This window comes from Mercenaria mercenaria, chromosome 2, assembly GCF_021730395.1.
Source record: "Mercenaria mercenaria strain notata chromosome 2, MADL_Memer_1, whole genome shotgun sequence".
NCBI lineage: Eukaryota > Metazoa > Mollusca > Bivalvia > Venerida > Veneridae > Mercenaria > Mercenaria mercenaria.
In genome coordinates, this window is record NC_069362.1 from 68,438,876 (window position 1) to 68,456,814 (window position 17,939).

A 17,939-nucleotide genomic window follows, 5' to 3' on the forward strand; every position below is an offset into this window, starting at 1 on the left:
AGTGTATGTATAACTCCCAATTAGGCAATAAATTATCAAAAAAACGAACATATTTTTTTGTAAAAGTCTATTTAAAGTTGTACAGAAAGTCAAATTTTGTGGACAATTCACTTCATGTTAGGTATTACGGTAGTTTTAGTTTATACAAGTTTATACTAATTTGTTTTAGCTCGATTGTGGTGAAAGCTTCAAGCTTATTATTCCACTCTCGAGTCCGTTTCCTGGAAAAACCAGTACTGGTGTCATATGAGAAGTCATGGCCGTGACCCCAGGGGTTGTCGAGCCCACAGCCCCTGGATTGAACGGCCGACACCTTATCCACTAGACCACCGCTCCCCTGCTGGCACGAGAGCACATAAATTGGTTCGCTAGTGAATTTTTCAAAATATATTATATAAATGATTGTGTTTCAACGAGGTGTAAGCAGTTCACTCATATACTTTTTCTACTGTAAAGGAAATGTCGTGTTCTTATACGACAAAGGGCGTTTTATCAAGCAGTTAAACATCTGTTAAGATTAACATTAGTAAAAGACTTGTAAGTAAACATTGGCCAGTAATTGATAATAATTTTGAAAATCTAGCACAGAACTTCACATTTTGTCACTATTCTGTCTAATTACAAGTCATCGTAAATTAAAAATTGAAAGTCATGTGGGATTTATCTGTTTAGACTAATATTAGAACGTTTATTTTGTCATCGAATACAAATTTATGTAAATAAGTTACAACTAGAACGCACATATTTTCTGTTAAAAAGGAAGTTTCCTAAATGATATAAACTTATGCGTAGTTTAACTATTGGTCGGTCAACTTTGCAGTCTAGTGAAGTACAGCCATCAAAAAACAATATTGACAGGATCTCCTCATTGACATGTTAAGTGTGTTGTTTTTATCAATATAGAACGTTCCTGTTTGTTTATCGTGCAGAAAAGTAATCTGTTCTTAAACATATATGCTTTGTCACAATATAAAAAATGGAAATATATTTTACGATAAGTACATTATTAATGACTGGAGTTGTGTTTGCGTTTGGGAGAAATATTCAGAGGCAGGTTGATAATCTTGAAAGAAGGTACGGGATGCATTGTTAAACTTACTAAATGTCTTAATATATGTAACATTGATATTACTCTTCTTTTTTTAAACGAAAAAAAATGTATACCAGCACACTGTTTTAAATTTCATGAGTCTGACACAATGTAAGTATTATTTTGTACGACTATCCTCTAATTTTTTCCAACACTCTGACCTTTGATGTGGGCCTACTATTAAAATATACGTGGCTCTGTGGCTGTGCTTTTTGTAGTGCTCTGTGCTTCCGAGAAAGAAATCTACCCTTGCCTTTTATCTTCTGTTGTTAATTCGGACCGTGACAAAATAGTATTAAACTGAATGGTTTATGTTGTAAATGTTTTAAAATCATTTAGACATAAAACATCTTTCCTCATTGCAAATCTTAAACCTCTTTTGCTTCATCTCACGAATTGAAAATTTTGTTACCTCTCATGAACAAACTCATTTAAACCGAATCTCTTATTTTTATTTTGTTTTGTTACATTCTATGCTTACAAAATATTTTCTTATAAATTTTAGTAATGTCATATGTTTTGGTTTCCCAAGGTATGAAAACGATTACATATCGGTGAGGGAAAATGTGAGAGATTTATGGAAAAGCATCAATCAGTTAGAAACAGTTTGCGGGATCGGTACAGAAACAACTACAGAAACAAATACAGTCAGTCCAAAAGCTAAACAATCTCCCGCGCAACATAAAAGTACACCTGTTATTTCACCTGTTTATGTTTCACAATTGGTACAGGGACTCTCCAAAGAGAAGGAATTTCTCCGAAACAGTTTGAAAGACATAACTGATTCAATCATTCAGGTGAATAACAGCTTCACCAACACCGTACACGAGAAAATGAGATATATGAGTAAAATTGATGTGACGTGTAGCAGTATAGAAAATGAAATGGAAAATGTACATAAGAAACAAGCTGTGATGTTGGTGCATATAGAAAGGACGAGGGAAACGTTGGAAACAGAAGTCGATGGGCTACGGCTTGTGATAAACCAAGCTTTAGAAGCGATGCAAAATAGTATCTTGAACAAACCGGGTAAGTAAGTGTCAAACTAGTAAACCATAAGCAATGCGTAATGAAGTAATCTGTCTTTCTCATAATGTTTGCTTCAGTAAGACACATGCATGTAACTCTTGAACATTGTTGGAGTTAAGAGTGTGATTTGACCAGTGCGCACCATCATGTTTACCAATGACCGGTCAAAGGAGATGCCCCACGGAATGCCTTCGTTTGTTGTCTAACTACTGTATTTATTCTAGGCATTTTGTGGAAATAACAATTATGTAAAAATCCATACATGAGCTGCTACAGGGATTCGTTCAGACAAGACTGATTTCTTGGAACTTGACTGTTCCAACTGAATCTTTGTTGTTGTTTTTTTGCGGTGTAATTACAGCCAGCAATTGCACCCTACAACTTATGGTTATGGTTTTGCGTACATGTTATTATTATTGTTATTATTATTATTATTATCATTATTAGTATACCAGATTTATATAGCGCCCTTTTCATGATCAATTTCACGTTCAAAGGCGCTTTACATAGTTCATGGTGCTTCAATGTTCTTTACTTGACGTATATAAGAATCATTGTGAAAATAGAATATCTTGAAATGATAAGGTGAACTTAATCTTTTAACAAAAAGTAATTCAACCTCTTTGCATTTCAGCTTCTTGTACTGACCTTGCTAAAGCCGGTGTTACCTCTAGTGGAGTTTACACTTTGCATTACAGAATGCAGCCGTTTACAGTGTACTGTTTAATGAATGAAAACGGTGGATATACATTCATTTCACCTGAAACATACATGAACGTTGATATTAAAAGCCTGTCTAACGACAACAGTCATGTCGTAATCCGACATAGAAGAACCAATGGGTTGCAGTACGAGACTCGGATCGAACAGATATCAAGATACAAGTCACGTCCATTGTCGGTCCAGTATAATGCTCATACAGGTTACAAAAGGTATTGTTAACAACAAAATGACACCTTATGTTTACGTTGGACTGAATCCTCTGAAGCTGGAAAATGGACGTAGCCATAGAGGAGACAGACAAGGTTACAAAGCGAATGGCAAAGATTTTACTTTCGTAAACTGTGACGGCAATCCTAATGGCTATTTTGCCTTCCTTTTCAATCACAATAATGTTGCTACACCAAGACGTGGAGAATCTCCAGCAGTTTCTAGAAAATGGATTGACTCCTCTACCAGAGTAACCGGCGACATATTGCCAGACAAGTTTATGTCTTTCTTTGAATTACACTTCGGCGGTTGCGGTGCATTTGCTGGGACAAACAACATTGGGGAAGTAACTGGAGGGGCTGTTGGCATCCCGTATACTTTACCTTAGGACTGATGTAAACAACACTCTCGATAACTGTCAAGCATCGTTCCCATGCACGTTCATGAATGGTGTATATCTTAATGATGGACGTTACTAACATTCGTTGCTCTCAGCGTATGGTGAGGGTTAATAGAACTCAATGATATATTGGACTTTTTATTTTCAGTCAAAGGAATCTTGCGTCTAACTCATGCCAAAATATACATAAGGAATCTGGCGTCAAAACTGCAAGTTTATTGTCGTGCATTTGCCATGTGGTACACATTAGCAGAATGATGAGTTTGCATACAATTCCTGGGCAACTTACCGTTGTTTCAAAACGGCCATATAGTATAAAATTTCATATCTCCATACGTTATAGCTATTAAATGTATTAATTAATCTAAATATAGAAGAATGAAACCTAAGAATTATGTTCAACCAATGTCTTTTTTTAACTTTCGTCTGTCTGTACGAGTAGTGGTGAATTTTAAAGAAAATATCAATATATACTCTACGAAAAAAATTCTGCAACAAAACATGTTTTATGCTATAACTTATTTATTACTTAACGTACAAGTATACTTCATATATCAAATAAAAAGCAATTTTGCAACTTTTGATTAGGTACCCTATGTGACTTTGAACATGACATTTGCCGAAACCGGTAATTCAATTTTCATTCTGTTTTCAGTATTTTGTTGAGATTGACTTGTACTTTTATTTGATATATGAATTATACTTGTACGTTAAGTAAAAAATAAGTGACAGCATAAAACATGTTTTGTTGCAGAACTTTTTTTGCCGAGTATATTTCAACTAGCGAATATAATGTTATTAGCTAATTTCTCATGTACCACTTGATGGATCTTTATCAAGCTTGATCTGTAGCATCAATATGAAGTCTTCCTAAACTTTTGTTCCAATGGGGCACTGGGCCCCCATTAAGGGCCACTAGCACTAAAAATAGAATACCTTTAAACAACTTCTGTTCATAGGTGCGCTTTGCACCTTTTAATGTGCATCTTGAGTTGAAGATAGAAATAAATTTTAACGACTTCTTCACATAATCCATTTCACGGATCTTTATCTTGATCTGTAGCATCATTATATGGTCTTCTCTAAAAAATTTTCAAATAGTTCTGCTTGGTCTCTTTTAGGGGCCACTAAAACTAAAAATATGAATTTGTATGTTTGTTTTGGGTTTAACGCCGTTTTCAACAGTATTTCAGTAATGTAACGGCGGACAGTTAACCTAACCAATGTTCCTAGATTCTGTACCAGTACAAACCTGTTCTCCGCAAGTAACTGCCAACTTCACCACATGAATCAGAGGTGGCGGACGAATGATGTCAGACACAATGTCTTTTATCAAATCGTCACGGAGAACATACGCCCAGCCCGAGGATCGAACTCAAAACCCCGCAATCCGCAGATCAGCGCTGTCCCTACTGAGCTAAGCGGGCGGACAAAAATATAAAAATATATATATATTCTTATCAAACTTGATCTGTAGCGTCTTTATATTAAAATTCGTCTCCTAAGTTTCTTTATATGAGGGTATTTGGACCCTCTTAGGGCAGATACAGATATTTAAAGTAGTATTACCTTTGAATGACTTCTTATCATGCACAGTTGATAGGTCTTTATTAGGGATGGGGGTCGAATACTGAAGTCAATATTCGAATATTCGGTTTGCCATTTTCAAATATACACAATATATTAAGTGATTGGCATATACACAATATATTCCGTTGTTTAAAACGTGAATCATCGTAATAAATATGGACTGTTTGATAAAATGATTTTCAAGATTTCATTTGACTTTACATTTAAAGTGTAATTAATTACAATCAAAAGTAAAACAGTCCTGTGTATCTACTTTGAGAAAGATAATATCAACAAGGCTTGAAGTTCTCTACAGTACTGGCTGATGCTACTCTCTCTGGCTTTTGCTCCATAATCGTAGTTATTGGTGAGTAGAAGTCATGAGTGTGGGACGATGAAACACATGCTGTTACTTCTTGTTGAATTCATTTTGGTTCCAATCAGGTAAGATTTTAAGCAAGCTAGTTCACTGTTATATAGAGCACAATGACCTTATTGTACATCAGATATTGTTTTAGGCTTGACCAGGATGAATTTTCTAGCATTGACGTTGCAATGCTAGTATATCTAAAATCCACTGTAACATATCGTGCATCTCTTCTATGCACTTGTCCAGTCTTGTTAGTATTGGACTATGTATATTAAAGACTTACCCTAAGCTCTCTTTACACAAGGGAAACAATCTGTTCATAGTGTGAAATTATTGAGTAAACACCGTTTGTCAGTCCTAATCATGTGTATGCCATATCAATCCAATGGAAAAGTAAGCTATCTATATTAAATGTTATGCAGGTTGGCACAGTCCTGCATCTAACAGTCTTGAAAATGTTTTCTTTTATTTTCACATATTTCTAGATATTTTCACATACTTGACCTAATATCCAGCAGTAGCTTTTTCAACATATTTTACCTTGTGCAATTCTGTGAGGTTTGACGTTTTTAAATAATCGTGTTTGTTGACATATTTCATCGCAAAAAAAAATTGTCACACTTTCCCCAGGGCATCAACTGATTTGATTTTTACATAATTTTCTTTTCAGACTGCTGATCTAGTAGTAATTATGCTACAGCTAGGCATGCTTTTTCGTGCTTAAAGGTAAAACGTGCATGGTTTGCACGAGGTATAAGGTCAATAGTGACCTAAGTCTACAATTAAGGACCCACCACGACCTAGTGACCTACTTTTTTCGCCCACAAAAACTTCGTAAAAATCATTCTTATCATACAGATAATATACAATTATACTACAAGTTTTTAGGTGGACAAATTAGGCCCTGAATAAATGTGTTTTCACAATTTCATCTGCAAACTTATTCAGTCAATCTCTTTTCAGCATAGTTGTAATACTAAAGGTGAATAACTATCTTACACTGTAGAAACAAAATGTGATTGAAATTTAACTAAATACACTGATTTCTGTACATATTGCTATATTATTTCAATAAAATGTTAAGACATTAAACACATCGTCTTGGCCTAATATGCCTAATATATGTCACTGTCAATTTGAAACTAAATACTTGTATATCTCATATTTTTCATGCAAATCATGTATAATTATCATCATGGAAATTTAAAGAAAATGATATTTTAATTATTTTTCAGACTGTGTACTATGATGCAATTAACTACACATTTATCTAAAATAGGTAGTGCCTACTTGAAGTTTGTATTTTTAGCTCCACTGCCTATGTTTATGGATCCCAATATACAGTAGAGTCATATTTCGTTATTGGTCTAACTAAGGATTTGTGGCAATCTGACTAAAGTACATCATCTTCTAAACGAAGATCTGAGGATGACCCATTCACATTCATTTTTCTGTATATTTGGATTTCCGACTAAGCTAACCGGCTGCCTGACACCTTACGTGACAAAGTCCGTTCCGTGACATAAGATACCTCTCAAAACACGAGGGCGCAGTCATGATGTGGTCGTCATAAGAATTGTAAACATGAAAAACCCAGGCTAAATATAGATTTTTTAAACTTCTACTTTCACTTTCAAAATGTTGAAAGCAAGGCTCTAAATGGCTAGCGGAAGGTCGTCAGAACGAGTCTATCAATAGCACTTTTTCAGATCCAAAGCGTAGCGTTAACTGGAGATGTACTTTAGTCAGACTGAGATTTGTGGCAAAGTTCTTTCACTATAGGTCGGCAATTGTATGTGTTTCTTCGTAGGAATATCATATGATGTTGTCATTCTGTGAAAGATCAGATGAAATATTGACTTGACTGTGTTGACTGTAGCTAGTGTTTTTCTATGTATATTATACGAACAAATAATTGGTTTTCTCTTTTTAGTTATAAATACGGATGACCTCACATTTGAATGGATAACCCTATCAACCAGTTGATCTCCCATGTTTGTATGTTTCTGAGATCTTACTGTAGAGTAATGGAATCTTCCACTGACTGTAGAGTAAGCAGTCATCTCTGAAGAGACGCGTGTAGAACTGTCTGGCATATCATAGATATACACAAGGAATAACAAAGGGCCGAGGACTGTGTCCTGTGGAAACCTAGATGTTACAGGACTTCGAGCAAACTGCTGACCTTCAAGCACAACTGACTGGTAGCATCCTGTTCAGAAATCAGAGATTCACTGATGCAGATTACTGCGTACAGTATAGTTGTATAGTCTTTCAAGTAGACGCAGGCGTGCTATCTTGTAGTATGCCCTACTAAAATCAAATAGCACAGCGTCCACTTGTCATCCTTCATCTAAGATGCTGTTTAATTCCTGAACTGTAACAATTAATCGCGATTCGTATGATTTCTGCATGCGGAATCCATATTGTGCTTCAGTAATAATACTATGGTTATCCAAATGTGAAATTGCTCGACTGTGTCTCGACTGTTGTTACAGTATCTTATTCAAATAGACTATAGCCACTAGTCCTAAATATAGCTGCTAACTCATGATACCATTATTGCTTAAAAGTGCAGCACCATTACGATCATAATTTTTAGACTTTATGGAACCTTTTTTGATTACTTTTTCTATCTTCATCTTTCGCGTCACTAATGCCGGTGTTGTGTTCTGTCCTGTACTCTTGTTGATATTTTTATCTTTTGTGTTTAGACATTTCCCAGTCAGGCTTGTTGCCACTAGCTTTTGCTTTTTGTAATACAAGTTTCTTTTTTCTAAGCAGAAAGGCGTTTTATACCTGGCACACAATGTTTGATGAGTTGTAGAATTTTAATAAAAAATAAGTTCCAAAGAGAAATGTTGTATGTATTAATTATCGCCGCTAAATTTGCTTTTATATATCTGCCTTTACTGTCTAACCCTTTGCAGCGACGTAGACATTTTCGTGCGCGTCCAGCCACAAAAATTGTTAGTAGAAAGTAAAAGAAAATCAGCCAAATGAAAAGGAAAGGAAAATTTGTCAGTGTTTAAACGATAAAAACAGGGATGAAGAGTAAGGTTATGGTGAAGTATGTTCAATGTTGCAAATAGCGGCACTGAACTGCTCAAGGGATTGAAGGAAGGAAATGTCAGGTGGAAAATTATTCCACATGACAATAGTCCTGGGGGAAAAGGAGTACTTGTAGTAGTCAGTGGTTGCAGAGACTAACCTGTAGGACAGCGAGTGATAATGGCGTGATTTCCTTGTTAGGAGGATGAGATAGTCTTCCATGGGGATTGCAACCAGTTGATATAAGAGGAAGTCGGGAGTCAATAAGCCGGAAATCTAGCATGCGCAATTTTAGACTGTATAATATGTCAGTGACACTGGAGGTGGACTTGAGGGGTTCGGAGTTGACAGTTATACTCCTGCGACAGAAACCTAAAGATTGATTTGCCCTTTTGGTTGACCTATTTATGTGGGCGTCCAACGAAAGATTATTTGAGATATCCACGCCAAGGTATTTTGCAAAGGTGACAGATTATAGAAGTGTATTATGCAGGTAGAATTGTGAGGGGCTAGGATGTTTCCTTCTTGTGACGTGGATAACTTAACATTTTGCGGGATTTTATTCCATGTCCCAGTCCAACTCCCATTTTTGTAATGTCTTAATGTCATTTTGGGTGGTATTTGAATGTTTGACAGAGGTAAATGACATGTATATCGCAGTGTAATCCGCTAAAAGACGCACTTTAGACTTGATATTTTGTGTGAGGTCATTTATGTATGCTTGGAAGAGCAGGGGCCTAAGCACGGACCCCTGCGGAACTCCAGAAGAGACATGTATGGGCCCTAATATTGTACCGTTTAGGATTACGGATTGAAGCCGGTTGTCAATGAAGCTCTTTTTCCATGTAAGGGTTTTGCCACGTATGCATGCCATAATTATACTTTTTGTCGTCAGAGAAAAATGTTGATATTTTGATATAAATATCGCAAAAAGTATTGAACGACCGTAAAGAAATTGTGTGAGAATGTTATTCAACATTAAGGGTGTGCACCCAAGGTTTTAGCACGTATGAGCACAAAGTGAGCTATTGTTGTAGCGCCGTGTTCATTGTTCTTCTTAGTCCGTCGTCATTCGTCGTTCACATTTTCACTGTTAACACTCTTTAGAGGTCGCAATTCTAGTCCAATGGTAATGAAACTTAGAATGTTATGTAGAAAATTTCGACAGTGTTTGACGATGGGTCATTGTGTGACTTGGTCAGATCATAAAAACCTTGTAAACACTCTAGATTCCTTTTTTTTTCTACTGCATCTATATAAGACCTGCTCACAAAATATTTATCTTAATAAAATCTTCATCAATTTAGTTTGAAAATAGATTATCTGGAATCAAAAATTACAAATTACAATCAAAAACAATCTAGTACCATCTGTGTGAATAAACTTTTAGTCAAAGTTTGTATAATGTGTATTAATTGATTTAGAATGCTAGCAGTTCTTGAGATGAATTGATTTCAGATTGCTGTATACTTTTCTCAACTTGCGATCATGTGTTCGCGAGTTTCTGGGTGTTTTTTTTTTACATACTCCACATGTCGGATCTACTTGGAACTGATTGAATTTCGCTCTATTTGCCCGTAGAGTGTATGTACCTGTTAAAAACTTTCAACTCTGCTTTCTGGATATCATGGATGTTAGGTCTGACTGTAGCATATACTGAATGGGTCTTTCCAACTTCCAAGGCGAGAGTGTTTATGTACTTTAGTAATGACTTCTCACTAATATCGTTCCTCCTTTCCTGTTCTACACTCTGGTTAATGCCATGTTTAGCATATCTTTCCACGTTTCCTTTTTGGTGGGTCAGATAGAATTTCATAATCTATGGGTAGGTTATACTGTATGAGTAGACGTCTTGCTCTGGAAATCATACTGTTATCTTCAATTGATTTCACTGCCATTTGTCGGACTGCGATATCATACTCTTTGGTATCTGGGGTTGTCAGGATGGAATAGAATAGGTTTAGCAAATTTTTATGAATCACTGTCTTCCTAGTAGGGCTGTTGTTGCAGTTGATGCAGTACGGTCAGGTAGCTGCTGAATTTGTTTTAAGATTTTAATTTTAATTTTTTCTAGGATTGATTCATCTTTCTTAGTGATTGGTAATGTTTCGAGTCCAGAGGTAAACCTTGGGACTACATACTTTGTCCAGTAGTGCGCTTTTATTTGTTTTGAAACCCCTGTTTATCCGTGGCATCCTGCTCCCATCAGAGAGTAAACAGTTCGTCTGCCACGCTCAACCCTTTCTTGGATGCTTAGTTTTCCGTCTTGACGTCTCGTGATACCTATATGCAAAGTTTTGTCAGTGAGATTGATGGCTTTACCATATACCTTGGGGTTTTCAAAAGTCATTTTGGAGTTATATTGTATGGTACTGCTCTTCATAGGGTTTATCTTGTATCGAGTATCATTCTTGGATTTGTAGAACCATCTATTTCATCTCTTTATCTCTCGTAGATACAAGTGCAAGGTCGTCTGCACAGGTTATGTGTTGTATTTTAGTTGTTCCTATTCTAACTCCATCAAAGTTCTGTTCCAGTTGTATTAGTAATGGGTTGTTGTATTTTTTGTAATGTCCCGAAGATAACACCCCTTCTTGTCTTACGCCCTGTAAAAGTGGGAAATTCCTAGACATTTGCCCTTTCTATTTGACAGCCGAGGACATGTTTGTTTCCGAGCCTGCAACATTTTCGTTTCTGTCTTGCTGAGCGGCCTGAGGAGTTTCCACTTTTTCTATTTTATTATCACAGCAGCGTTGTTTGTGCCGTGTGGCGGCCGTAAAAGGTCTCCCCGTACATTCAATCAGGGCTGTTATATTTCGATCTTCTCAGATCGTTCAGTACGACTTTTATGTCGTGAAATTGGTACTGTTTAGTTTCTCAGCTTGAACATTTCGGCCTGGGTGGTTCCAATACTCCGCTTCCATAGCTTTGGGTATTGTATAATCACCCCTTGGATATGGTGCCTGCTTTTTGATTTGTCTTTTGACAGTTCCTGTGATATGCAGGCTCCATAACCTCAGATCCCCTTTCTAAATTCCAGTTTGTTTAGTTCTGCTCATTGTTTTCTCGTTTAGGGCAAACGCATTATTCTAACTGGGGACCATACGCCGCTTTTCATGGAATTACATGCAAGTGTTTAATTGAAGGTTCCATCTGTGGATGTCTCTAAATTATTTTTGTACTTGTAGCATGTGTAGTTATTGAGTTCTACTCAACCCGGGGCTAGAGGGCGTGGACGGTAGCATGCATTTCCTCTACCGTCCATGAACAGGCTCAATCAAACCGAGCCTGCAACATTTTCGTTTCTGTCGTCTTGAGCGGCCTGTGGAGTTTCCACTTTTTCTATTTTGATATAGGTCTTTGAGAAGCAACCAGTCAGGATCTACTATTCCGTCAAAGTACAGCCTACGTAAAAGAACGCTATGGGATACTACGTCAAATGCCTTTTGTGTGTAAGAATCATTCTTGTTTATTTGTCTTCGTTCTAGTAGACACTCAGTTATCAGAAAGGCCGCAGTAAGGCTTGATTTGCCTTTTGTGAGTCCATACTGTAGTTGTGACTGAGATTGCAGTAATATTTCATCCTGACGGGTAGTTAATATTCGTTCTAGGATCTTGAGGACTATAGGTGTAACTGAGATACCCCGATATAGTTTGCAGGATTATCCGCGTTACCTTTTTGTGTATACTGGAGTGAGAATTCCGATTTTAAGATTGGTCGGTATCTTTTTGTCAGTGATAATGGAGTTAATGATATCTAGTAGTGTATTACTTTAGGACAGCTTTATCTCCGTTCAATATATTACATAAGCTTTGTTGTTATGTAGCCCATGTATTGCAACTCTTAATTAATTCATTGTTACCAACGGAATGGTATTAGTGCTTTTTTCACAAATATTCTCAATGAGTTTGGTGTCTTCTTATATTCTCTGTAGATATTCTTCACTGAAGTTATCGTCTTGAAGTGGTTGGGCCAACTTTTCAAAATGATCTGCCCGGGCTTTCGTTATCTCTTCGGGGGAATCACATACTAGGTTGACCGTCAATGGTTAGTAGTTCTCTTGGTGTTGTAGCTGTGGATCTTCTTCTCTTACAAGCTTGTAGAACATTTTTTCATCGCCTTTACTGTTCATTATATTCTCCAGTTTTAATTGTTTGTTTTTATTCTGAACTTGTCTCTGGGTTTTTCTTAGTATTTTCGTTGCTGCTATCATTGCTTGGAGTTTTTTTATTATTGTGAGTCTTTGCAGAGCAGCTGTTCTTCAATTCCCATCATCGCTGTTTGTTTTCTTTTGAAGCGTGTCTTATAGTTTTTCCCGTGGTCTTGAGATTTTATCTTTTGCGTCTTTTCTTTCTTAACGGGATGCTTCTCTTTTCTGCAGTTTTTAATATGTCTGTTAAGTAGTTAATCTGATTTTCAACATTTGTATCCTTTGTTTTCTTTGATTCATTCAGTAGATTTTTTGTAAGACTTTTATAATCACCCTTGTCACATATTTGTTCCAGTTTGGTTTTGCTTGACTGTTTGCCATTGTTAATCACGCGTAATTAGCACATTTATTTAGGATAGTATGGCCGTTATTTTTCTTATGTGTGACATAACATGTCAATATTTTTCTATTTTTGATAGGAAGACATGTCATACTAAATGACCATATATGGTTTTCATATCATTGAAATGCTCTGAAGTTCTGAAAATGAGGCCTGAATATTTTATTGTTTATTTGATATGAAGAAGGAACTGAATTGGTAGAATGTAACCTGATCGAATGTTTAGTGGCAGGGGCCAGTTACGTATTTGGCCCGGTTACGTTTTATAAATAAAATAGGTAGATGTACTTTAAAGGCATTTATATTCAATTGGTTATTTATGATGTTTATAGACCTATGAATTCCTGCGTACGAGTAAAGTAAACGGTTATGAGACACTTTTCTTTCCCCTATTATTTTCGTCTGGTCAGATGCTTTAAAAATATACATATGTTTTAGGTCAGTCATTTGCAGATAATACGGTATAGGTCTTGCAAGGTGTGCATTTTTGGCAATTTTTGCTTCAAAATTTAGTGTCCTGAAACCAGAGTTTTACTCGTTTTTATCATAGAAACAACAGAATCGGCAGGCTGAAAATGTCACATAATGAAGTGCTAAGTATATGCAATACATACGCTCAACACCTCCCTGGAATTTTTAATGATCATTTTTTCGCGCTGCTATCAGCGCAGATTTATGTAATTTTGAGATCGACTGTCCATTGCCCTCATTTAGGAATAACGTTAGTAATTCGGTCGAAAATGTGCTTCCGTGGTGTAGTCGGGCTAGAATGTAGTCGAAAGAAGTTCATAGTAAATAGATCCTAATGTTCCCATTTTTGCGCAAATTCGTGTAAACCGAGTGCTTTAATCACACTTTTTCACTACTAGAATCATACATGTCAAGTTTCTCAGACAAATTTCCAGGAGATCTGACTTGAAAATCCAGGAGATTTTATCGATTCGCAATTAATGTCTAATTTAGTAGTGTTTGGGCTTGTTTATTATATATTTAACACCAGTATTATAATTTAAATAGTTTATTAAATATAAAATACAACTATTACATATGAAATAGTTCATTATCTATTTAAAAACAGTATCACGCATGAAATACTCCACTGAACAGCAATATACTTCTCCAAACTTCAAAATACTTCTCCATACTTCAACTTATCATCTCTATGAATAAGATATTAAACAGTTTATTAAATCAATACTGTATTAATGCTTTTATCAAGATATTTTATTAATACATGTTTATCTTTAATATTTCTTATTCACTGGCTGTCTCTACTGTCAGTTTAATTTATTTTCATGAAACAATGTTTTTTTTCTCTCACAAACTTGCTTTCTTTGCTGCTGAACATAAATCTTTTGTAGGCATAAACTCTGTGCAATGTTTAACACTATTCAGTTTGCAAGAAATTAAAGCATTAACTGTGTCCTGGGCCAGATTGTCTCTACTGTCACGTTGTATCCTTCTTAGAATCGAAAAACGCCTCTCAGGGTCACAATTTGAGTGGGGCAGGTTGAGTGCTGCAAGTGTAACTTTAGACAGAACTGGAAATTGGAGTTTTTATATTTGATACGTCTGCCCACCAGCAGTCTAAGGGTGTGACCATGGGGTTCTCTTCACTGGCCTTCTGATTGAACTGAGGGAACACAGAGACTGATGTAAGCTGGTAGTCATGGACCTCGGCAGTTAGCTGTTCACAGTTGTCGTCATCTACTACACCCGGACGTCTTGCAAGTTTCTAAACTGAAAATACACAAACAAACATATACATCACTTTTGAGAAGATCATACTGTACTATTACCAAAACAGTAATAGGCCTGTTATATTCTAAATTTACTTGCCTTAATATCTGAAGTATCAATTTTATGCTGAAAATGCTATAATGCAATCACACAAGTAACTTAAATTAAATTTCCTGCATTTGTGTTTGTTATTTTTGCGTTATTTTGAATACTTGCCAGAATACGCATCAATGTCAGCCTTTGTGTGTGGTTTAAGTAGCCCAGTGCCTTCAGCGTCTCGTCTTTGAAAGGAAATTTTTCACCGTCTTTGATGTGACCTCTACGTAGAATGCTCGAACACCACTGAAATGAATATACATTGTAAAAGATATGAAACTGTTAAACAATGCAAGGATCAGAATTTAGCACTGTCACAATTAGTGCAGAATTATTTTTTTTAATACAGATGTACTATCAACAGTTAAAGATGGAATTTGATGGAGTGTTTATCAAACAGCAGCACACAATTTGTTTTACAACATATGTTCCTGAAAAATGTTGCTAGCTGAGTGGGACTGATGCTGTCGCTGTTGTCTGCAATGAACCGTCTGGCGCCCATACCAATTAAAAGTAGGTCGTTGTCATGTTGGCTACTTGGGTTCTTGAAGCCAACCTGAGTTACATGGTCTGTTGCACTGATGGTAGACATCTTGACAAACTTCACCTGGAACATCTTAAGCAGTCGCTCCATCTCAGCATGAAGGTATCCAACCAAGGAATCACCAGCCTAAAAGCACAAATACACTGAGGGTATCAAATACACTAAACAAAAATAAATAGCAGCATGAAATTTCTTTATAAATTCTTATCAACAGTTTTTTCTTTACGAGAGTTATTATTTACTATGCATAAATTGTGTTTCAAATCTCATCACTTTACCTGAAACATAGTGTTGAACTCATTGAGTGGCTCAAATATGAAGGCAAGGAAGTGGTATGTCAGCTGCATGACTGGGTCGGAGAGGCTTGTGGCACACCGATGGATACGAGTACCCTTCTTCTCTGATTCTTCATGGCTATTGAAATACGAACGGAGAGCAGGCCATTGCTGTAGGAGTCTCTTCGCACACTTGTGTAGGCTAAGCCATCTTGTTGAACAGTGCTCCACCAGTTTGTACTCTTCTGTGTCTGTGAACTCAGGGAATTCCCTGTAGACCGCTCGACGTTTGGCACTGAAAATACACATTAAAACTACTGCATGTATCTATCATTGTTATATTATAAAACTTTAACATTTTATCATTTTGTTAGTGCAGTCGAAGGGTTCAAACCCCAACATTAACTACAACTGTTTAGACATTTCTTGATGTTACTTATGTAGTAGAGGTGTAATACGGCGCTTCTACTATCAGCTAGCTTTTATGGTGACGTGGTAGAGTGTCCGCTTAGATAACTCAAGGTCCAGGTTCGGGCCAAGGAGATTTTTCGGTGTGATTTTTTTGTATAAAAACAATAATTTAAATCATGTTCTAATACCTGTGCTGGAAATGATAGTAAACGTCAATGAGTAGATCCTCAACATTGTTGTTCACGTACACGTGACAGAACGGAGTTGTTGGAACCGACCATTACATTGGCGTTGTCACTGCTATAGCCCACTAGGTTCTGCCACGGGCTGTTTCTTTCTCTGAAAACATAAGAAACTCATGATCAATATATGAAAAGTATAAACATAATATCAATCTAAAATTGTCATTTCATTTTCATTTTTTCACTTTGTAATTCCAGTCTATTGAATGCTTCAAGAAAAAGCACATTTACAACTGTATGAATCTAATATTTCAATTACATAATGTTATTACTTTTTAATACATAAAAATGAACTAACATATTTAAAGACATCTTGAAGACAAGTGAACAAGTTCTGTCCGGTGCCAATGTTACAAATTGGCATTGCCAAGAATTTTGTGGAGACACGGCGAATGGCTTTGTCATATACTCCTCACTAATATCGCAACACATTTTCATCTCCCTTGTCGTTGGACTCGTCCATGAGAATAGAAAATTTGTTATTTCTACGCAAAGTGGTTACTATATTGTCATACATCGGAGCTAGCGCTTTCTTAACTATATTTGTGCACTTTGTATTTTTGCATGTGAATTTTTTTGGCAATTGTCGAATCGTGAAACATTTTCTTCATCAGTTCTGATAGATGATCAGCGGCTAAGAACAGAATATTATGTTCTGCTATGAAGTTAGAGAACATTACTTTTGCCTTTGTCATATCATCTGCCGGATTACAGTTAAACATTTAACTGTGTCATTTTCGGTATACTAGCTGCTTCTTGCAATGTGAGCATTACTCTTTAAATGCCTGGGGTCGTATTCATAAAGCATCTTTCTAAGTATAAGATTAAGAAATTGATTATTTACTTAAGTATTACTTAAGTAAGAAATTTATTTTACTTAAGTATATTTGTTATTCATAAAACAGCTTAATAAGTAATTATTGGCTTTTATTGTGGACGAAAACATTAAAAAAACATTAATTTCAGACAGATACAACATGCATAGTTATGTTTAAAGTGCTTTTATCTGAAAAACAACAATTTAATCGTACTCACGACGCCATTTTGTTTTCTGACTTAAGTCATTTCTTACGTATCTTAAGTTTAAGCTGTTTTATGAATAGGACTTAAGTTTTTTACTTAGACTTAAGCTGAAATCACCACAAACCTAAGTAAATTTTCAACTTAAGTCAAAACTTATACTTAAGATGCTTTATGAATACGACCCCAGGTCAAACCATTCTTTCCACCACTAGCTATATTGATATGACTACTGCACAATTTGCAAAATGCACAAGTATTCCCTTTTCACTTATTTTCACACAGTTAAATTCATTAATCTATGAACTGTTGAATTTGCTAACATATTTTTTCTTTTTATTTGGCGTGTCTGCCAACGAATCTGCTGGTCTCTTAGCCATTATTTTGACTAATGATAATAGTGGAAGAAAAAATTTAATTTAAGTAACTTTCTACAATATTAATTATTTAACTCAAAATTAATTGATCATTTTTACAACAATAGAAAAAGTCATGCAACTAATATTTTTAAAGACTTCAAAATTCCATTTGATTCCCATCATTAAGAGGTCGGTTCTTCTAATCTTCCTTCACCCCATTCAATCAACAGACAGTTAATCGATAAACTTTAGCCACTGGAAA

The 17,939-nt window shown here is 35.9% G+C and overlaps 2 protein-coding genes across 2 annotated transcripts; one reads left to right on the plus strand and one right to left on the minus strand.

Moving 5' to 3' along the window:
- Window positions 1-886: 886 nt before the first annotated feature.
- Window positions 887-3,851, plus strand: LOC123564196 (uncharacterized). Its single transcript, XM_045357569.2, has 3 exons — window positions 887-1,074; window positions 1,623-2,119; window positions 2,754-3,851. Exons 1-3 carry the CDS (start codon window positions 977-979, stop codon window positions 3,059-3,061), a joined length of 903 nt encoding a protein of 300 aa, XP_045213504.2. The 5' UTR covers window positions 887-976; the 3' UTR covers window positions 3,062-3,851.
- An 11,101-nt stretch (window positions 3,852-14,952) lies between these two features.
- On the minus strand, window positions 14,953-16,512 carry LOC123562814 (uncharacterized). Its single transcript, XM_045355414.2, has 3 exons — window positions 16,245-16,512; window positions 15,649-15,940; window positions 14,953-15,496 (listed from the first exon to the last, which is right to left on the minus strand). The coding sequence occupies exons 2-3, from the start codon at window positions 15,715-15,717 to the stop codon at window positions 15,191-15,193; spliced, it is 375 nt and encodes a 124-aa protein (XP_045211349.2). The 5' UTR covers window positions 15,718-15,940; window positions 16,245-16,512; the 3' UTR covers window positions 14,953-15,190.
- Between the last annotated feature and the right edge of the window lie 1,427 nt (window positions 16,513-17,939).